At 35.8% G+C, this 16,511-nt stretch overlaps 3 protein-coding genes across 5 annotated transcripts; 1 reads left to right on the top strand and 2 right to left on the bottom strand.

Moving 5' to 3' along the window:
- Positions 1-408: 408 nt before the first annotated feature.
- On the bottom strand, positions 409-4,791 carry LOC147285266 (kinesin-like protein KIN-14R). Its single transcript, XM_086243385.1, has 12 exons — positions 4,596-4,791; positions 3,983-4,281; positions 3,694-3,865; positions 3,519-3,589; positions 3,250-3,433; positions 2,933-3,042; positions 2,745-2,844; positions 2,551-2,672; positions 2,391-2,456; positions 1,853-1,927; positions 1,186-1,254; positions 409-1,107 (listed from the first exon to the last, which is right to left on the bottom strand). The coding sequence occupies exons 1-12, from the start codon at positions 4,789-4,791 to the stop codon at positions 643-645; spliced, it is 1,929 nt and encodes a 642-aa protein (XP_086099511.1). The 3' UTR covers positions 409-642.
- CLT2 (CRT (chloroquine-resistance transporter)-like transporter 2) lies at positions 4,690-16,461 on the top strand. 2 transcript variants are annotated; one of them, XM_086243387.1, is made up of 10 exons: positions 4,690-4,803; positions 10,883-11,028; positions 11,742-11,779; positions 12,813-12,928; positions 13,956-14,055; positions 14,140-14,175; positions 14,267-14,317; positions 15,231-15,354; positions 15,677-15,802; positions 16,068-16,461. In XM_086243387.1, the coding sequence occupies exons 1-10, from the start codon at positions 4,790-4,792 to the stop codon at positions 16,214-16,216; spliced, it is 900 nt and encodes a 299-aa protein (XP_086099513.1). In that variant the 5' UTR covers positions 4,690-4,789; the 3' UTR covers positions 16,217-16,461. The 2 variants fall into 2 exon arrangements, with proteins under 2 accessions (XP_086099513.1, XP_086099512.1); XM_086243386.1 differs by lacking the exon at positions 4,690-4,803 and adding an exon at positions 10,274-10,743.
- Positions 5,714-8,987, bottom strand: LOC147285265 (uncharacterized). 2 transcript variants are annotated; one of them, XM_086243388.1, is made up of 5 exons: positions 8,770-8,987; positions 8,485-8,511; positions 8,202-8,324; positions 7,592-7,847; positions 5,714-7,010 (listed from the first exon to the last, which is right to left on the bottom strand). In XM_086243388.1, exons 1-5 carry the CDS (start codon positions 8,823-8,825, stop codon positions 6,204-6,206), a joined length of 1,269 nt encoding a protein of 422 aa, XP_086099514.1. In that variant the 5' UTR covers positions 8,826-8,987; the 3' UTR covers positions 5,714-6,203. The 2 variants fall into 2 exon arrangements, with proteins under 2 accessions (XP_086099514.1, XP_086099515.1); XM_086243389.1 differs by having other exon boundaries at positions 8,485-8,669; positions 8,770-8,981.
- Positions 16,462-16,511: the final 50 nt, after the last annotated feature.

Here is a 16,511-nt window from a genome sequence, read left to right as displayed (position 1 = left end):
ACATTGCCGTCAAATATTTGCACGTCACAAGTATATTGACTTTTGAGGGGTTTAGTGTGAAATTTTGAGATTTCTGTGCTTGTCACATACAATTATTTGACAGAAATTGGGAAAAAAAATTGATAGTAGACTGAAATGAAATAAGTAATGTAGAAATGTTTGTGTGAATTAAAAAATCTAAAAGTAAAGTTTGCGAACTCAAGTGAGATTCATGGTAAAATTTGCAGAAGGTTGGTATAATTAAGCTAATAAGATAAAGATACCACTCATGAAAGATTTGAATTCACGTCCTTTCATGGAGTCATCCTAAAGTGGATTGATTTATTTTAAAGATTTAATTTCAATTAGAATTTGACGTGCAAATTTACACCAGGAAAATTAGATGTCCAAACTTGGCAAACCACAAGATTGTTCCCAATATTGACATCAACTTTTCGGTTAGCCAGTCAAAAAATATGCTTTAGCTCGTGAATGATGTTGAACATCCAGAGAGTTAAAACAAAATTTACGTAGAGATATAGACATAGGATTTTAGTATTCCCCCATCATTCAGTTCCAAAAGGGATAAAAAGTTCAGACAAAAACTGATGTACTCTAATGGAGGCTGCTTCTGCTATTAATATTTTGAGGACGCTTTTGCTTTTATCTGAACCAAGTCTTTGGCTTGACTGCTGGTACCTGATCTCTATAGACTGGGTTGTTAGGGAGTGCTTTTTGAGCGGTAGTTGCTGGTTTGATACTTCTTGTGATCCTAGCCAATGCTTTATGATCACCAGGCTTCTCTTTGTTTGGTTCAGCTGACAATATCTTCCTATCAGCTAAAGTAGCAGACAACATGAAATTGTTCTCAGGTCCATTGCTTTGGAACCCCCGTCTTCTGCTTAACTCACGAAGGGAGTGAGTTCCTTTAAGCAGGGCAGACTCCTGGTTAGTCATTTGGTTACCATAGCTTAATCTCCTTAGACTCAGGGGACCTATGTCACCAATAGTCTCACCTCTCGACCAGGTTTTTGGTTCGTTGGGGGTGTCTCCTGACTTCTCAGCAGAAACTGTTGATAATGCATGTTCTTGTTCTTTCTGTCTCAACTTCTCTTCAAGCTCTTTTACCTGAAAAAATATTGGGAAAAGAATGAGCATACTTGTCAATCGTTTTTTACAGGCACAATAAAACTTGTAGAAGGGAACCTTTTGTTGAAGGAATTGAGGTCCTTTGTTTTTTTGTTCCATTGTCAGCTTTTTTTCAAGTTCCTGAACCTGCCACAACAGAAAGCAATAAAATTAGAAATTGTGGTTAATTTCCAGATTGTGTACGAGTGTGGAGATGGATTGGATCCGAGAAATATAGAATTGAATCTGAGATATTGAATAGAAGTGATATTTACACATGGAATTTACATTGTTCCAAGCTGAATGACATGTCAATTAAGTAGTAGTCCAATTTATACACATCAGCATCTATACATAAAGAATTAAGTTGTGCACGGTATGCCGCTGGCGAATAATCTATACATTATGCATAAGTGGCTAGTCATCCGGGTAATATATTATAAGTATACTTTTCATGATATCTATCATTATTCAAGTGAAAAGAAGATAACAGTACAACAGAAAATAACAACATTGTGCTTATCCATTAATTGAAAAATTAATCTAGAAGTAGGGTATATATCTGAATAAACTTTTCAATCAAATTTTAGTTATATTACACCCTAATTTTAGGTTCTTTATAATTTGAGAGAGAGAGAGAGAGAGAGAGAGAGAGAGAATAAGATGCCTGAACGTATCTTTGAATTTGCATTTTGACACTTAAGAGGAAAAATGAAATAACTCTAAATTTTAGAATGAAAATTACCTTGAGCTGAAGTACTGCTGAATGACGCTCAAACCCTTGCATTCTTTCTTTTAACTTTTTGTCAAGGTCCTTGACCTGTGTGACATAGGCACGAAGTCAAAATTCAACCATTATTAGAAAGTGTCCTAACTTCTGTTACACAGATTTGTCAGCACCTTTTCTTTGGTCAGATGCCTACTCACATCTAATAATTGACATGAAAACCAATAGTTCAGACAGCTCAAAGTTGCTCTGCGTAATATGAGTCATGCTAATCCAATAACAGATCCACATTACAGCACAGAGAGTGCTGCGACTAGAACAGAGGGTTAATGCAATTTATGCCCATTCATTTCCCTGGAAGAAATGATGACAGCCATCCCCTTCCCACTATAGAGATGTTATCACATGAAACTCTTTTGTTTTCTTCTTTTTTTATAGGGGAGAGAGAGACATGAACTTCTTTTTGAGTCTTAAGATATTTGTGCACATGAAAAGGGTTTTCAGATAAAATAAAGTTTAATCAAAATCTTAGTTTGAAGTAGATTTCACCACAAACCTTGTTTTGAAGAATCATGGAATCTACATGTTCACGTTCTTTCAGCTTCTCCTCAAGCTCTTTGACCTTTTGGAAAAATGGAAGCCAGATGTTAGCCAACATAAATTTATGGTGTATAGAAAAAGAACATGAAATTAACATAAATTATCCACCAAGGAACCTTTTTCTGAAGATTCAAGCAGGTTTCTCCCTTTTCATTTGCCTCCTGAATTTGGTTAGAAAGTATCTTCCTCTTTGCCTGCTCCTCGCTTAACTTAAGCTTAAGATCGTCACACTGTGCAACTGCAATATGGATATTGTTTTAGATATATCTAGTTCAAAAGAAATTATATTCAAACACAGGTACAGACTTACCCATTGCTTGAACTGCAGATGCCATATTGTTCAGTTCTGGAATTGCATCAGCACATTTGTGCACTTCACAATAGAGCTGAGAATACTCTTGCTTTATCGACTGCAAATGGCCACAAATAATTTATTTCTGTCCATCCAAGAGGAAACTACATGATTCTACGAAGAACAAACACCAATGATATACCTACTTTAACTTTCCTTTCTAATTTGTCAACAAGTGCAGTCCACAGCCTCTTATCATGTTCATATCTACCAGAAATATCTCTCAATTTTGCTTCTGTTTCTTCTTTAGCTTGCCCTGAAAAAGTATTATTTGTAATCATGAAAATATTTAAATATTTGTCTACAAATGAGTGAATTTTATAAAACTTCATCAGATAGACCATAAAAGGCATCTGCTGCCTAATGAAACTCATAGAGAAGGATTTTGAGCCGTCCACTCTCAACACTCTATTTCCTCCGCAGAACTAAAAATCTCACTACTTGTAGTTGGATCTTGCCTTACCTAGACCATGAATTTCATATAACTTGTTATCAACTTCCATAGTGACGTCCTGTAGCTGTTTATTTGCAGATGTCAGTAACATCCAGGCCTCATGACATTCATCTGTCTTGAGCTGGCACCGGGTCTTCAGCTCCTCTATCTTCTTTTCATACTTGGCAGTAAATTGCATCCTCATATTTTTGTCCTGCGATTTACATCAATTCAGAGCCAAAGTAAACAAAATCCCAAAGGCTCTAAAGCTCCAATATTAATTTGAAGTAATATCTCACCTGAGCAGATGAAATTTCTATCTCAGCAGCACAATTGTTACATACAATACATCCATGTATCACCTTCAATGCTGAAATCAAGTTGTAAAATAGAAAGCATGAGTCTCAAGATTAAGTTATCTTCAGACTTCAGATATGTTTCATATAGCAACTAAAAACAGAAATATAAAGGTACCAGGTAATCTAGCAGCCTGCTTTATAGAAATTCCACCAACTATTGGACTTCCATTAACTCCTTCAAACCTTATCACAATTGCCCCATCCTCCCCCACAGAAACTCTAACATCTACCAACTGTAGCGCCTTATTTGCTCCAACAATAGAATAGATATCAATTTCTGACAGAACCTATCATTTTCCGAACCAAAAGTGACTGTTTTCAGAAATTACAAAAGGAATTATAAAATAACAAATTTGTTATAACAAAAGAACAGGTTAGCAAACTTTGTATTTGGGTTTACTTGCCTTCTCTTCCTGCATGAAGACATCAAACACTCTCATTCCTTTAGGACCATTCGTGTATACGATTTCTGCAAAGTGAAGATCCACAAAATAATCTCCCGGAGATAGGTTCTCGAACCGGTAAGAGAAATTTCCAAAGCGTGCAGATTGATAAATGGATGGTATATCACTGCCTTCAATGGCTTCATCAGTTCTTATAATATCCCCTCCTTCGAAAAATCTGTCGGGCTCAACTCGAAGACCGAAACTTCTATTGTCCATTAGAGCCTCCCCTCCAGCATTCACAAACAACACAAGGTTATCTGGTAAGAGACAAAACAAAGTGAATACTAACCAATAAAACGATGCTGAAGACTAAGACCAACCAATCATCTAAAAAACCCAACAACAAAAATAATGCAAAATTTTGAAATGGGAACTTTTAATTTCATTTTTAAAAAGAAAAGTCAAAACTTCCATTTTTTTCTAACCCACATTTCCCATACATACACAGAATATCTATACCTCTTTTCTCTCATTTTACAGTTTGGATAAAAGACTCATAATTCTGGTTTCTATAACATTCAAATAAAATATACAATAAAAAGAAAAAAGAAATGTTGGAGTTGTTACGAACCTGAGCAATCGGAGTGCGAAAACCCGGTTCGGACCAGTCTCGAACCGGGAACACAGAGCGCCGAGAGGACCGAATCGTCATCGCCATAGTCAACCTGCTTGGGGTCTTTTTCGGTGCCAAGAATACTGCCAGACCAAGGGATTATGGTTTCTGGGTAATGGTGGAGAGAGTCGGCGGTGGACGGTGACTCTGCCATGAGAGATTCTTGGTAAGAGACCTTTCTTTCTTCTTTTTCCTTGATCGCTTCAAAATTTTGAAATTTTGGATTTATTTGACCGTTTATTATTAAGCTCGCTAGGTTTTCTTTTTTCTTTAATTTTTTTTTTAATTTTCATCGAAACCTTTTCTATTTTCAAGTGATAGAAAGGGAGTTTGAGACTTTGAGTCCACTCGAAATTAGCTCGAGAACTATCGAGGGTTATATTTCAAACTCTAAAAAAATTTAAAATTTGAATAACTAGTTACACACTTACACTTTGTTTCATACTTCATTTAAATAATTTTAGCCATTTTTTTAGACTACGTGAACCAAAGATGTGTTTTGACTTCTTTTTTTTTTTCATGGAAAGCTACTTTTGGTAGGGTTAGTTTGTATATGGGAAATTTATCAAATTTCTCTTTCTTCTGTGTTACTTACTAGTTGTCTAGTTCCTCTTGGGATCTAAGAAAAGGTCGATGGCAGGTGATTTGACTTCGGTTTTCGGGGTCAATGTCAAACATGTCCTCGACGAACCATGCAAAAATGTTATGATTCTATTTCTCTTGGAAGAATCGAGTCAGCTTTACTTTCTTTGAGGGCCAAGCAGAGAGACCCAATTCACATTTGTTGGAGGGCAAATTCTACATGGTTGTCCATACCATTGTGCAATCAAGAAATTAACATCACACATGACACATAAATAACCAACTTCAAGTCTTCAACCAGCAAACAAGAATATGTAAGTTACTTAATCCCAGAAGAAATTAGCAAGAATGAAACTCAACATATACTTGAACAATCGCCAAATCATGCGTCATGTATAATCACTGCATAATGTTCTATGATTTACCACTTATACTGCAATTAAAAAAACAAAGATGATTAAAAAATGCCTTAACAAAAAAAGGATGGAGCAGAATGAGAAGAACCTCTCAGCTTCACATATATAAGGTTGGAACTATGTTCCCATAAGCATCTTTATATCTACAGGAGAGAGTTTCTTAAGATACACAGTGGACAGCTAATTTTACCAGCAATTCACATCAGTAGGGCTACAAGCCTACAAATTACAAAAAAACCATAGGCAAAATGATGTGTTACCTCATACCACCAAAAAAAATCAGGTCTGAGGTTGTCAATTTATACTACTTCCTGCTCTACTGTGACCCCTGTACAACCACATGGTAGATTGACGAACCAGGCTACAGTACAAAACCATATAGACTACGCATTTACTTCATTTCTACTGGATCATAATTTTAAGGGTTGTAAACCCCAGGTTCTCCACTTAATCCAAGCAACATCAATGTTCCTTTCCCCTTCATTCTCTTTTTTCTCTTTTCTTTTGGTGGCTTGTTATGCCATACTCTGAAGAAACTTGGAATTAGGAGTCAATTGGCCAAAAAACATCACTTCCCAAAAAACTTGCAACCTCTAGAATATATCCTACCTTCGGCATCATCCTTGATAATGTTATGAAGGGTATCAGGAAAATCAACTGGCCAAAAAACAACATCACTTCCCAAAAGAGCCATTTTTGAAAGATGATCAGCAGCCCTATTAGTTTCACGCCATGAATGAGATACATGGTACTTGTCAAATTTCTTTAGAAGTTCCCAGAGATGCTTCAAACAGGTACTAGCCTTCGGACTATAAGGCTGATCTCTATTAATGGTCTTCACAACACTCATTGAATCAGACTCGACCCATATTACTTTAATCCCGAGGCTCGAGGCAAGAACAAGGCCCCTCCATATAGCCCATAGTTCAACCAAAAAAATATCATCTCCTAAAGCTTTAGAGACAAAGGCACATATTGGGTCACCCTTATAATCACGAAGTAGACCACCTAAACCAGCATTTCCTCGGTCTACAGATCCATCAGTATTTAGTTTTGTCCATCCAAGCTCCGGCTTTTTCCATCTACACAATCTAATTGATCTTGCAATTTGAGTTAGATTATCAAGAAAAATCATTCCATTTGTTCTCTTCAGCTTTAGGGAGGATTTGGATCCACCCTCGGTGCCTTGTTTGTAAGAACTTAGTGCTTCTACCTTGGTCCTATGTTTCTTCCCTTGGAGGTGTTGCTTAAAACATCTTTCACTTGTAGTGCTAATTAAACAAAGAGCGCAGCTCCACTCCCTCTGAATTTTCTTTGGACTACTTGGCCAAGTATAGTCCCTTCCTTCTGTTTCAGAACTGGATGCAGGTTTTCCCTGACATCAACAAATGTGAATAAAAGTACTCATTAAACACCTTGATGACCTGAGTCATGAGAAACTATTGATCTTATCATAAAAGATGAGTATTAAGCTAATATTTTTATTCTGTTAAAGAACAAAAAAAAAATTGTCAAAAAATGGGCGACTCCTTTTTCCATGATGATGCCTTCACAATTGATTTTTTCCAAAATTAGTGTCTGAGACATAGTGCCAAACATGGTTCAAACACATCAGCATGTTGGATTTGTTTTGCTTAACTCAATATCGCATTATACATATTCCTTCTAGCAAAGGCATTAAATGTAGCCACATTTCAGGTACAAGTAAATACAAGGTAAGGTCATTCAACTAGTAAATCGTAGCAACAATAAACAAAGGTTCATATGCAGCCAATCGAGAAGTTAAAGCAGTTGACATGAGAGGATTATTGGGCGCACAAAAGTAAACCACAGCAGCAACAGATTTATGCAGCCCATAGATGAATGAAGAATTCAAAGCATTGATATGCAAGTATTATTCTCAGATACATTTGTCTACCACCATTACAAACATAAGTTTGCATTTTGCAAGCCTACCTGAAATATGACAGGTCTCTCTGAATTTTGTGATTCAATCCTGATAACATTTTTATCAACCACATCAAGATTGCTGTCCTCCCCCAAAATGAAACCTTCTCCTCTTTGTGTGGACAAGAAGTTCCATTTCCATATAAATGAGTTCTCAGAAATATAGGCCCTAATAAAATGCTTGTACAGATAAGATGCACCCCAAAAGTAAGGTACCACCAGAAAGAAGGTAATGACAACCTTTGTGTAAGGCCAGAACGGAAGCCTGTCATTAAAAACAATTCAGCAAAAATGATTACTAAAAACTCAGCATAAGTACCACATATGAGCATTCACACATACACACAATTGATCAATCAAGTTCATGCACAAGATTTGGTGAAACCAATGTGCAATCAGAAACCCAAATGTGATTATCTTTACGATTTCCTCTTTTCCAGACAAATATCCTAGAATGCACCATAAGAACATTAACACAAAAACGAGTGTCCATGCCCTAGTGGACTTATCCAAATTAGAACTAGCTCCTTGAGAACAAAAGAAGCGTGAATGTAAAATGAAATAAGATGAATTCTTCATTTTCTTTATAGCATGTATGAATAGTACAACCCGAAATTACCAGTAGAAAAGCTTCGAAAGCACTGACTCTGAGATTTTGTACAAAGCAAACAAAACCCAGTAAGTAAGACATTGCTGATTTCTGGAGTGCGAGTCACTCTCTATAGCCTGAATGGAAGCATACCTGAAACAAGATATTGAAACCAGAAATAGAATCCTCCTTCTGAATTCTATGGTATTCAGAAATCAACATTTACAAAAATGACAAAACAAAAAATACCCAATAAGCGATTTAGCAATTTAGAATAAAAAAGAATGAGGGTGGGGAAAAAAATGTTACTTACAGTGTATAAACCAAATTAAATGAAGGCCTGCACATCAAAAAGAAAAAAATAACACATAGCAAGTAAAAAGCTTGTCACTGAAATTATTAACCTTTCCATCTACCACTATGCGCATGCAAAAATAAAATAAGAAAAAAAATTCTACAAAATTAACAAATCGATAGAACAATTGCGCTTGAAAGTTTCTGCATCAAAAGAATCAAGATTGAACAATTAAAATATGTAAAAAAAAAAAAAATTAAAAAAAAAGTCAAGGAGAGAAAAAGAAAAGATATTATAACTTACCAAGAAAGAACACTGAAAAGTTTTGCTAAGACCATAAGAAGAGCTTGCCAACCCATGACTCCAATGTCTGTTCTTTTTCGTCTTCAGCCTTCTTTTGTGTAACACAAGAAGTCGAAAAGAAGCCAAGAAGTACTTTTTCTTTTCCCTGAGCTCAGAATAAAGGGGGTTTGAAGAAACCAAGAGGAAATTGAGGAAGGGAGACTAAGAATCAACCCAGAAAGTAAAGATTAACGTTAGACATGTCTCGGTGCGTAAGTCCGTAACTATGGGGCCATCAGATTATTGACTCTTGGACTTCTTGCAGTTGACTATGATGATTAGTTTTGGCCAAAAAAAGACTACGAGGATTAGTTGCTAAAAGAGTTTTTAAAATAATTAAAAATAAATAAAAAAACATAACATGATTTTAAATTCTATTTTTTGGCTCTTAATAATAAATAAACCTACTTAATGTTTCTAAATGTTAAAAATGTTCACTAATAAAAAAAAACTCACCTTTTAAAAATGTGATGCTCAAATTGACAAAAAAAACAAAAAAAACACGCTAAGGGCACATTTGGTGTTGTACAGGCCAATTGCTACTGTTCGACAAAAACTTTGCACCTTTAGTTACTATTCAACAAATTACAACAACAAACATGACAATGGTTTATGTGACTCCATAAAAGTGTTTTTTTTTTTGTGTTTTATGTTTATTTTGTGAATTTTTGACATATTTATATAAAAATAAAATAAAAGATATATATAATTAATAATCTTATTTATCAGTGTTATTGCACAATAAGTATAATTGCTACTGTCCAACGATATTAAAAAGGATGACAATGAGATAGAAGTATAGACCAAGGTGGGATTAGTGAGAACACCACCATCAAATAGGTGAGGCCCAATAATTTATTTTCAAAACTTTTTGTTCTTATTAAAATTATAAAAATCACCCTAAATAGCTAATAACTACACATAGAATACATTAAGGCACACTAAATTTGTGAGAAGATCTGACCCCCTAGTAATTAAATGACTGTCTTATTCCCATTATTTCTCATATTGTTTGCAATTTTAATTCTACTATGTAATAAATGTACTGAATTCAAATTTGGATAAAGAGACAATAGTCTATAGAAGAAAATGAAAGAGACTACCTACAAAAGTGAGAAATTTTGTTTAATTGTAACACTGGTATATAGTATTAATCCACGTGTTTTAATACGATTAAAATATTTTTATTATTATACTTAAAAAATATAAATATATTGTCCACCTACATTATAACACGTAAATTAATTACATAAAATAATTGTGTTACAATTATACAAAATAATTCTCTAAAAAAATCCAACATGTCACTATTGTGTCCATTGCTCTGCCCAATGTATGAGACCAATCCTGTTCGTCTATTGATTATTATTTTTTTTCTTTCTTAAAGTTTGGTTAGGTACGGTTGTTGCTTTTATTAAAGTGGAGGGGGTCTCATTAAATTCTTCTTCTTTTCTTTTTCTTTGTTGCTAAGTAAGACACCACCACGTGACTACCCAGAAGTGGAAACTCTCGCTCACAAATGGGAATGGGATACTGGGCTTCCTCCACGTCGTCGTTTTCCAAATTTCTCTCCGTCCCCTCCTACACCGTCAAAAATGGCGGGAGCGGGATCCTCCCCTTCCCTTCTTCCTCGATGTCACTCCCTCCAAGCCCTCCTCGACATTCTCTTCTTCGCCCCCGCGTCCCTCAAAACGCACCGTTTCCCCTCACTTCCGATCGCAACCCCTCACCACCGACAACCCGCAATGTCAGAGCCCACGCTTCCCCCCCAAACCCACCCTCTTCCTCTTCCTCCTCTTCATCCACTACAAAACGCGTCGTTTTGATATCTGCATTGACCGTAGCTCTAGGCGTCGCCAACCGCGTGCTCTACAAGCTCGCACTCGTCCCTATGAAAGACCACCCATTCTTTCTGGCCCAATTCACAACCTTCGGGTAATATCATAATTCATAACATTCTTTCTTTGTTAATTTTTTAATTTTTTTTCCGTTCTTTTTTTTTTTTACTTTTATAAATTGTTGCCTTGTAATGTCAAATTTGATTGGAATAGTGGGCTTGTTTGGACACACACAGGTACGTGGTTATATATTTTTCAATACTGTACATGCGGTACCGTGCTGGGATTGTCACAGACGAAATGCTAGCGCTTCCCAAATTGCGGTTTGTGGCCATTGGTGCCTTAGAAGCCCTTGGAGTGGCTAGTGGGATGGCTGCTGCAGGTACAATTGGGTTTGTTTTTTTTTTTTTTATTGATATTTAAAAGTACACTACTTGGGTCATCCCCTAGGGGTACCTCAAGGTCACCTCTCCTTCCAAAATCGTAATTTTGGTAATGTCGGCGCATAATCAGAACCGTTCATTATTTAGATCACTTATTATAGACTATCTCTGTAAAAAATCAACTCAATTGGAAATCGTTTAGTTATATAATTGTTGTTGATTAAATATAAAAAATCAACGGTTTGGTCAAAAAATCACTCTTTAATTGAAAACCATTAGTTTTTTCTATTTAATTGACAACAGTTATATAACCAAACGATTTCCGATTGATTTTATTTTTTACAGAGATAATTTTTAATTAGTTATCTAAAAAGTGAATGGTTCTGATCATGCACCGGCATTACCGAAATCGAAATTTGGAGAAATGGGGTGACCTTGGAATACCCCATGGGAGTGACCCAAATATTGTCCTATTTAAAATTGGGTTTTGTTTTCACACTATTATGAGTTGTTATCCTAATGGGTATTCAATTAGGAGAATTGGGGTTTATAATATATGGTGGGTTTGCTTGGTTCTTGGCGGAGATGAATCTGTTAATGAAGCAATGGCTAGTTTGAATTGTTTGTGATGAGAAATATGAAGCAGGAAGTGTATTTAAGTATTGATGATTTTGGTGTTTTATTTTTTCTGAATTTTATTTATCCTCAACAGCCATGCTTCCCGGACCGGCCATACCCATATTGAGTCAGGTATTTTCTGTTATCCTAGAAAAAAAAAAAAAAAGGTAAAGAACAAGAAAAAGAAAATAGGAGTATGCCGGGCATACAATGTGGTTATGCCCCATGGAAAATCATCCAGGATTCAATCCTAATATGGATTGGTGTTCTCAAGAACCTATATTAAACTGTTTTGGATGTATGTGCCCATGAGTAGGAAATTGGACTCATGCTATGTAGGAGTTCAGGGATGGAGGGCTTGCTCAGCAGCATTGAGGCATACCATTTTTCATTAGAAGTATAATCTATTTAATGAGAAGGTGCTTGAAGGTCAAAAGGTGAACAGGAAGATACCGTGTTAGCTAACTTAGGTTTTGCGGTAGTGTGGAATGGCCAAGGGTTTTATTCGGATTGCTGCATTTGAGGTCAAGATAATTTTGTGGTAAAATATTGTTCAAGAAAAGTGAAGCGAAGTAAAAGAGAAATTTCCTACACCATTTAGTTTCCAGAAAAGTTTATGAAAAAGGGAAAAAGTCTAAACATCCATTTTATGTATTATCATGTTGGAAATGTAAGATATGATTTAAGTGTGACTGCCAATTGGATTTGTCTGGCAGCTGACCTTTATTTTTTGAGCATGAACCAGGCTGAGTCTGGTGAAGGGTCCTAGATCCTATTCAAGTTTGAACTGAACTAGTTTCTTGCATGCACAGTTAAATGAACTAAATATTTGAGGGAAAGAAATCCCATTTGCTTTTTCCTTAACCTTTTGATCAAACAGAAGAATTAGAACTTAGCAGGGTTGCAAGAAATTGTTCTGCCTTCCCTGGATAATAGGACAATGACTTGTTTGATTAGAATCTAAGGTAATATAAATAAGATATAAACTGTTATCATTGTGACAAAACATATGAAAATAAAACATGAAATTGAAAAAGTATATGAAACATTTACCTTAGTGCAGAATAAAGGCATAATGGGTTTATTACTTTGATTTTTTTTAGTTACCATTAATATTTGCAAAATTCCGCTCCTCAATTTTACTTTATGTCACCATATTGTGCAGACGTTTTTGGTGTGGCAGCTGTGTTTTTCTACTCTTCTCTTGGGGAGAACATACACATTCAATCAGATTTCTGGCTGCATCCTCGTAGCTGCAGGTGTAGCAGCAGCTGTTGCGAGGTACCTTAATTCATCCTTCTACAATTTAAAGCGCTCTACTATATTAGTTATATTTAATATCTTCTGGTTCCTTTGTCAATCATGTTGAAGTATTTGTGATACAGATCTTTGAAGGGCACCACTTGCACTCACTTGGACGTGGTTTTCTTTAAACTTATATAACACCTAGTTACCTACAAATGGTGAATGGTCTGCATGCTTATGTATCATGTGCTAGATAATATTAAAGCAAAGATTGGAAAAATTCAATGGGGTTAACCATGATAATAGTTACATTTATACACTTGAAGAGAACAGTTCTGAAGAAAAAGGTTTTGTCAGATGTTTGAACAGTTTGACATCTGCTCTGTATTTTTTCGTCCTGGTGGCAATTGCAACTTTGGCAATACAGACCATAATTAAAAGTACCTGAATTTGTGTTAACAGAAAAAGCAATGATAACTCATGTTTTATCTGCCTATGATTTGATTAGCACCCTTTTTGAAAGTCTACCTGCGGATTTTATTTCTAATAAGCATGCCTATTCTGCACTTTCCCCAGGACTTTGTTTACATCTCTCACCTTTTTTTTTTTTTTTAGCATTCTTTTATCTCTATCCCAGTTTCTGAGATTCCAACAACCTTAGCTACAGGTATCTCGTCTTCTCTTGGATGTAGATTTTGATTACAAATGAAAAGTTTTTGAATAGGAACTGAACATATTTCTACTGGGCATGAATTTCATGACCCTCCTCTAGCCTCATGATTCTCTGTGATCAGGTTTTGCTTATTGTGCTGTACACCTTATTTGATTATAAAGTGTTTCAAGTGCCAACCTTTTTTCTAATTTTAGTAATGCTTTTTACTGGATTCTATGTAGATGATTCTCTGTTTTTTTTATGTTTGAGAAGTAAGGTGAATGCTGCTGGTAAATTGATATTGTAGTAAAAGTGAATGTCCATATTTTTAAACTTGAGTATCTTGTACCCTCCATGTTACATGCCATGAAGTAGGCTCCTGATAGCCATTTGTGTTATATGTAATTGCAGTGGGTCTGATTCTGGTCAGATGCTATCTGGAGTTGAGTCTGTGTGGCCTTTACTAATGATTGCTTCAAGTGCTTTTCAAGCTGCTGCATCTATAATCAAGGTTAAATCAATGAACATTTGTTATAAGTTCAGTGATGCACTTTATAAGAAAGATAATCAATCTTGCTTTTTTTTCTTTGAGCAGGAGTTTGTCTTTGTTGATGCCGCGGCCAACCTTAAGGTATGGCAATTTCTTTTTTGTATTTTTAAGTAATTAGCTGGCCTTCTCAAGTGTTTTCTTGTTCACAAGTCATAAACCTATTTACGTGCAGGAAAAATCACTTGACATATTTGTTGTCAATTCTTTTGGATCTGGATTTCAGGTGACTATTACGTTGCTTTCCCTTTAAGATAGCTTATCATACATTGATGTCTTGTTTGGAATATCTTGATGCATCCTCAGTATGTGGCCACATTGGTTAGACCGTCAATAAATGGGACCCTACCAGAACTACAAAGATTTGGGCCAATCTTTAATAGGGGTATTGAGGGTCTCCGTCGGTGGTCAGGCATTCTTAGACAAAAGAGTGGTCTTTAAGGATTGGTCATTTCCCGAATCCTCAGAATTGGTGTCTTATGGTTGGAACACAACTTGGGAGACATTTCTTGATGAGCAGCTCTGCATTAATTGTAAAATGACCTTTGATAGGGGATTCCTTTTCCCTTAATTATTTATACTCATCAAAATGTATATGTCTCACTGGTAGCAAACATGTCCATCCAATCAGGTTTACTCAGGTTAAAAAGTCTTCTGATGCCAGCACATCAAATTTCTATATAATTGAACTGGTTGTCACTGAGGACCGATGCATATTGTGTTTCCTCTCCAACATGAGGTGGGGTGTGTCGATAAGGCATGATGAAGTGAAAATGCCAGCCATCGGGAGGGTTGGTCTTTAAGGATACGAAGCAATTAAGTTTTAAGATACTTCTGTGGCCTTAGGGTGAAGATCCCTACTTCTAGAAACTTGGGATACAAGCTGCGTCTGGGACTTGAACAATGCCACAAAGCTGCTTTATGACACTCTAACTTGGCTTAATGCATCTTGTTGATTTTGATATATTGTGGTAGATTTGATAATTACCATAAAATGGTTGAGCTGCAGGCCTACAGGACCTACAAAATCAAAGTTTGAGGAAATATCTTTTGTCTGTGGTTCATCAAGTTTATTTTTATTATCGTGCTAGGTTGAGGTTAGAAAGATGAATTCTAATTGTAAAATGAATTCCTTGTAGGCTCTTTTTGTACTTCTATTTCTACCTTTCTTGTCAAATCTGAGAGGCATACCATTTGCCCAACTTCCTTCATATCTAAAAGATGGTGCTTGTTGCTTTCTGAATATTGGAGCCGATACATCAGGCAAGCTGTCATATCAGTTTTCTTTTTTCTTTGTCCGTAGTTTTGTAAAATACCTGGATAGTCCTGTGACATGCATGGTGTCATGGTGATTTCTTTCAGTATCTACCTGGATAATAAGCTTAACTAATAATTGTTCATAATCTGAAAATATGAATGGTTGGTAATTGATGAAATGTCTAATTTAGTTGGTAATTCTCATGGCCCCATGTAACAAGAGAGATTAATTATGCATGCTTTATGAATCAAGATTTAAAAAGCTTCTTGAAGTTTTTCCAATTCATGTTCTTACCAGTTACCAAATTACATTTATCACTTGTTTCAGGTTGTGACGGGGCTCCATTGCTTCCACTGCTTTACATAGCCACCAATTTGTTTTTCAACATATCCTTGCTGAATGTAGTAAAGATTTCCTCTGCGGTTGTTGCTTCTCTCATCGTGATGTTGTCAGGTTTTTTTCTCTGCCATGCTTGTATGTGCATACATACTGTTGAGCGAATGAGCGCTAGTCACATATTGATTGGGCTAAGTGCCTTGTATATGTTTTTTTGTCAAAGGCCAAGTGCCTATTATAGTATGGCTATATTGTCGCACATCTGTGCCTGCACACATAAGCACTTGTGTGCTGGATGCGCTTTTACACGTATACTAGCATGCATCAAATCTATGTTTTTGAATGAACTTTTTGCTAATACAAGCGTTCATTTATTTTGCAGTGCCAATTTCAATTTATGTTCTTTCCCTTCCATTGCCATATCTGGAAGGGAGTGCAACTTTGAGCCCGTTTTTCCTCTTTGGTAGTGCGGTTCTTGTGTTGGGTCTTATTCTGTACAGTCTACCCCAGCCTACCAAGGATGGCTCTTAAATTATTTGATATTACAAACTTTTTGTTAGAGATGTCATATTCTTAATTCGATTTGTTTCCGAGTCACGTTTCTAGTTTTTTTATTTTTTATGATTTCAATAAAGAAAGCATGTTTTCTCTGTTCTAACAGTCATAGCAATAGAGAGAGAATGCTGAATTCGTTTTATGTAAAAAGGCATCCGAGTCAATTAGGTGTAAGTGGCTGTTCATATCACAACATTTAAATTATTCATTCAGTTCTCTAATGGATCTTGTTGATGGTATCATTTTTTCCAATGTGTGACTGGTGCACTAT

This window comes from Dryas octopetala, chromosome 5 (assembly GCF_963921425.1).
Source record: "Dryas octopetala chromosome 5, drDryOcto1.1, whole genome shotgun sequence".
Classification (NCBI taxonomy): domain Eukaryota; kingdom Viridiplantae; phylum Streptophyta; class Magnoliopsida; order Rosales; family Rosaceae; genus Dryas; species Dryas octopetala.
The sequence above is the reverse complement of the archived record's forward strand: the minus strand, read 5'-3'. Positions and strand labels throughout refer to the sequence as shown.

Coding starts and splice junctions, on each gene's coding strand:
- LOC147285266 (XM_086243385.1), bottom strand. CDS start 4,791: ATGGCAGAGTCACCGTCCACCGCCGACTCTCTCCACCATTACCCAGAA. Junction 2,457..2,550: donor GCTTGAATCTTCAGAAAAAG/GTTCCTTGGTGG, acceptor TTTTTCCAAAAG/GTCAAAGAGCTTGAGGAGAA. Junction 1,255..1,852: donor CAGCAGTACTTCAGCTCAAG/GTAATTTTCATT, acceptor CTGTTGTGGCAG/GTTCAGGAACTTGAAAAAAA.
- LOC147285265 (XM_086243388.1), bottom strand. CDS start 8,825: ATGGGTTGGCAAGCTCTTCTTATGGTCTTAGCAAAACTTTTCAGTGTT. Junction 8,512..8,769: donor CTTTTCAGTGTTCTTTCTTG/GTAAGTTATAAT, acceptor TTTGATGTGCAG/GCCTTCATTTAATTTGGTTT. Junction 7,848..8,201: donor CTTTCGAAGCTTTTCTACTG/GTAATTTCGGGT, acceptor TTTTAATGACAG/GCTTCCGTTCTGGCCTTACA.
- CLT2 (XM_086243386.1), top strand. CDS start 10,328: ATGGGAATGGGATACTGGGCTTCCTCCACGTCGTCGTTTTCCAAATTT. Junction 11,029..11,741: donor TAGTGGGATGGCTGCTGCAG/GTACAATTGGGT, acceptor TATCCTCAACAG/CCATGCTTCCCGGACCGGCC. Junction 12,929..13,955: donor GTAGCAGCAGCTGTTGCGAG/GTACCTTAATTC, acceptor ATGTAATTGCAG/TGGGTCTGATTCTGGTCAGA.